At 60.2% G+C, this 1,532-nt stretch overlaps 1 protein-coding gene across 1 annotated transcript; it reads left to right on the forward strand.

Moving 5' to 3' along the window:
• On the forward strand, positions 1–718 carry LOC120587400 (ferritin heavy chain-like). Its single transcript, XM_039844138.1, has one exon. It carries the CDS (start codon positions 59–61, stop codon positions 608–610), a length of 552 nt encoding a protein of 183 aa, XP_039700072.1. The 5' UTR covers positions 1–58; the 3' UTR covers positions 611–718.
• The last annotated feature ends 814 nt before the right edge of the window (positions 719–1,532 follow it).

The raw sequence follows: 1,532 nt of genomic DNA on the forward strand, positions 1-1,532 counted from the left end.
CAGCCCCGGCTTCGTCGCCGCCTCGGCCTTGGCGCCCGCCGCGCCTGCACCGCCAGTCATGTCGACCGCGCTGCCGCCGTCGTGTGCGCGCCACAGCTACCAGCCCGACTGTGAGGCCGCCGTCAACAACCAGATCAACCTGGAGCTCTACGCCTCCTACGTGTACGAGTCCATGGCCTTGTACTTCGAAGGCGAGGACGCGGCCCTCAAGCACGTCGTCCAGTTCTTCCGGCAGCAGTCCAGCAAGGAGACGGAGTACGCCCAGAGGCTCATGTGGCTGCACAACCAGCGCGGGGCCCACCTGCGTCTGCGCGAGATCGGCAGGCCTGACCGCAACCGCTGGCACGACCGGGTGAGGGTCATGGAGTGCGCCTTGCACCTGGCGATGGATGTGAACCAGAGCCTGTTCAGTCTGCACCGGCGGGCCACCGAGAAGAAGGACGCCCGCCTGTGCGACTTCCTGATGAGTCGCTACCTGCACGAGCAGGTGAAGTTCATCACGGAGCTGGGCGACCATCTCACCAACCTGTGCAAGATGGGAGCCCCGCAATCGGGCCTGGCCGAGCACCTCTTTGACAAGCTCACCCTGCACGACAGCGACAAGGACTGAGCCTGGACTGCCTTCCCCGTGGCCGTGGGGTGACTTCTCCAGGTCACCACGCCCGGCATGCATGTTGCAGTATCGCCCTTGCCAGACATTCCCTTGAGGTTTTATTTTTTGTTTCTCTTTTTTTCCCCATTTTCCCCTTCTTCTTCCAGGTTTGCCATTTCTTCCAATAAAGTTATTGGTTCCTAAGTAAACAATGGTCTCTGGTGGATTGGTGTGTGCAGAACCCTCACCTTTTAAGCTTTCGGCAGGTATCCAAGCAAGCGTCCGTGCCGCCGACCCGTGCCCCGTCCATCCCCAGGCGGCTCACGATCTCCGTGGACGGAGGGAGAAGGTATTGCGTGGGACCCTGGAACACACAACATCGGTCATCCTTTTAAGACCACGTGCTGTATAGGCCTGGGGCGAGGTGGCTGGCCTGGGGCCCCGGGGAACGTGGGTGCCGGTGCATAGGAAAAGTAGAAACCCACGCGGCCTGAAAATCACAGCGGCAGGAAGGAGAAGTGGTATTCTCCAAGGGCAGTCTCAGCCGGGAGGTTGGACTTTCATCTTTGTTCCTAGGGGCAGGAAGTTAGCAAGACAGCTGACGAGAAGAACACGTGATTTTAGAGCAGGCTCTTCTCGGCCAGCCACTTGCTTCTAGGCGCATAGGTACCTGCCGTTCACGGGACCGAGCCTCGGGTGGTTGCTTCCATGTACTTTGGCCCAGAGTCCAAGCACCAGGAACCCTCGCTCGGCCCCAGCGGCTTCGGACGACTGTCCTTTGGAACCACGCCGTGGAAAGAGCGTTCCACTTTTCCAAATGGCCAGCCCAACCTCAGACCCGAAAGCTGACCCACCGGCCTCTCCCTGGGACCACTGCCCAGTAAGAGCAGACATGCTTCACCTTGTTCTATTCAGGGGCCACGGCATGTGAGCTGGGTCC

This window comes from Pteropus medius, unplaced genomic scaffold, assembly GCF_902729225.1.
Source record: "Pteropus medius unplaced genomic scaffold, Ma_sr-lr_union100, whole genome shotgun sequence".
Taxonomy (NCBI): Eukaryota; Metazoa; Chordata; class Mammalia; order Chiroptera; family Pteropodidae; genus Pteropus; species Pteropus medius.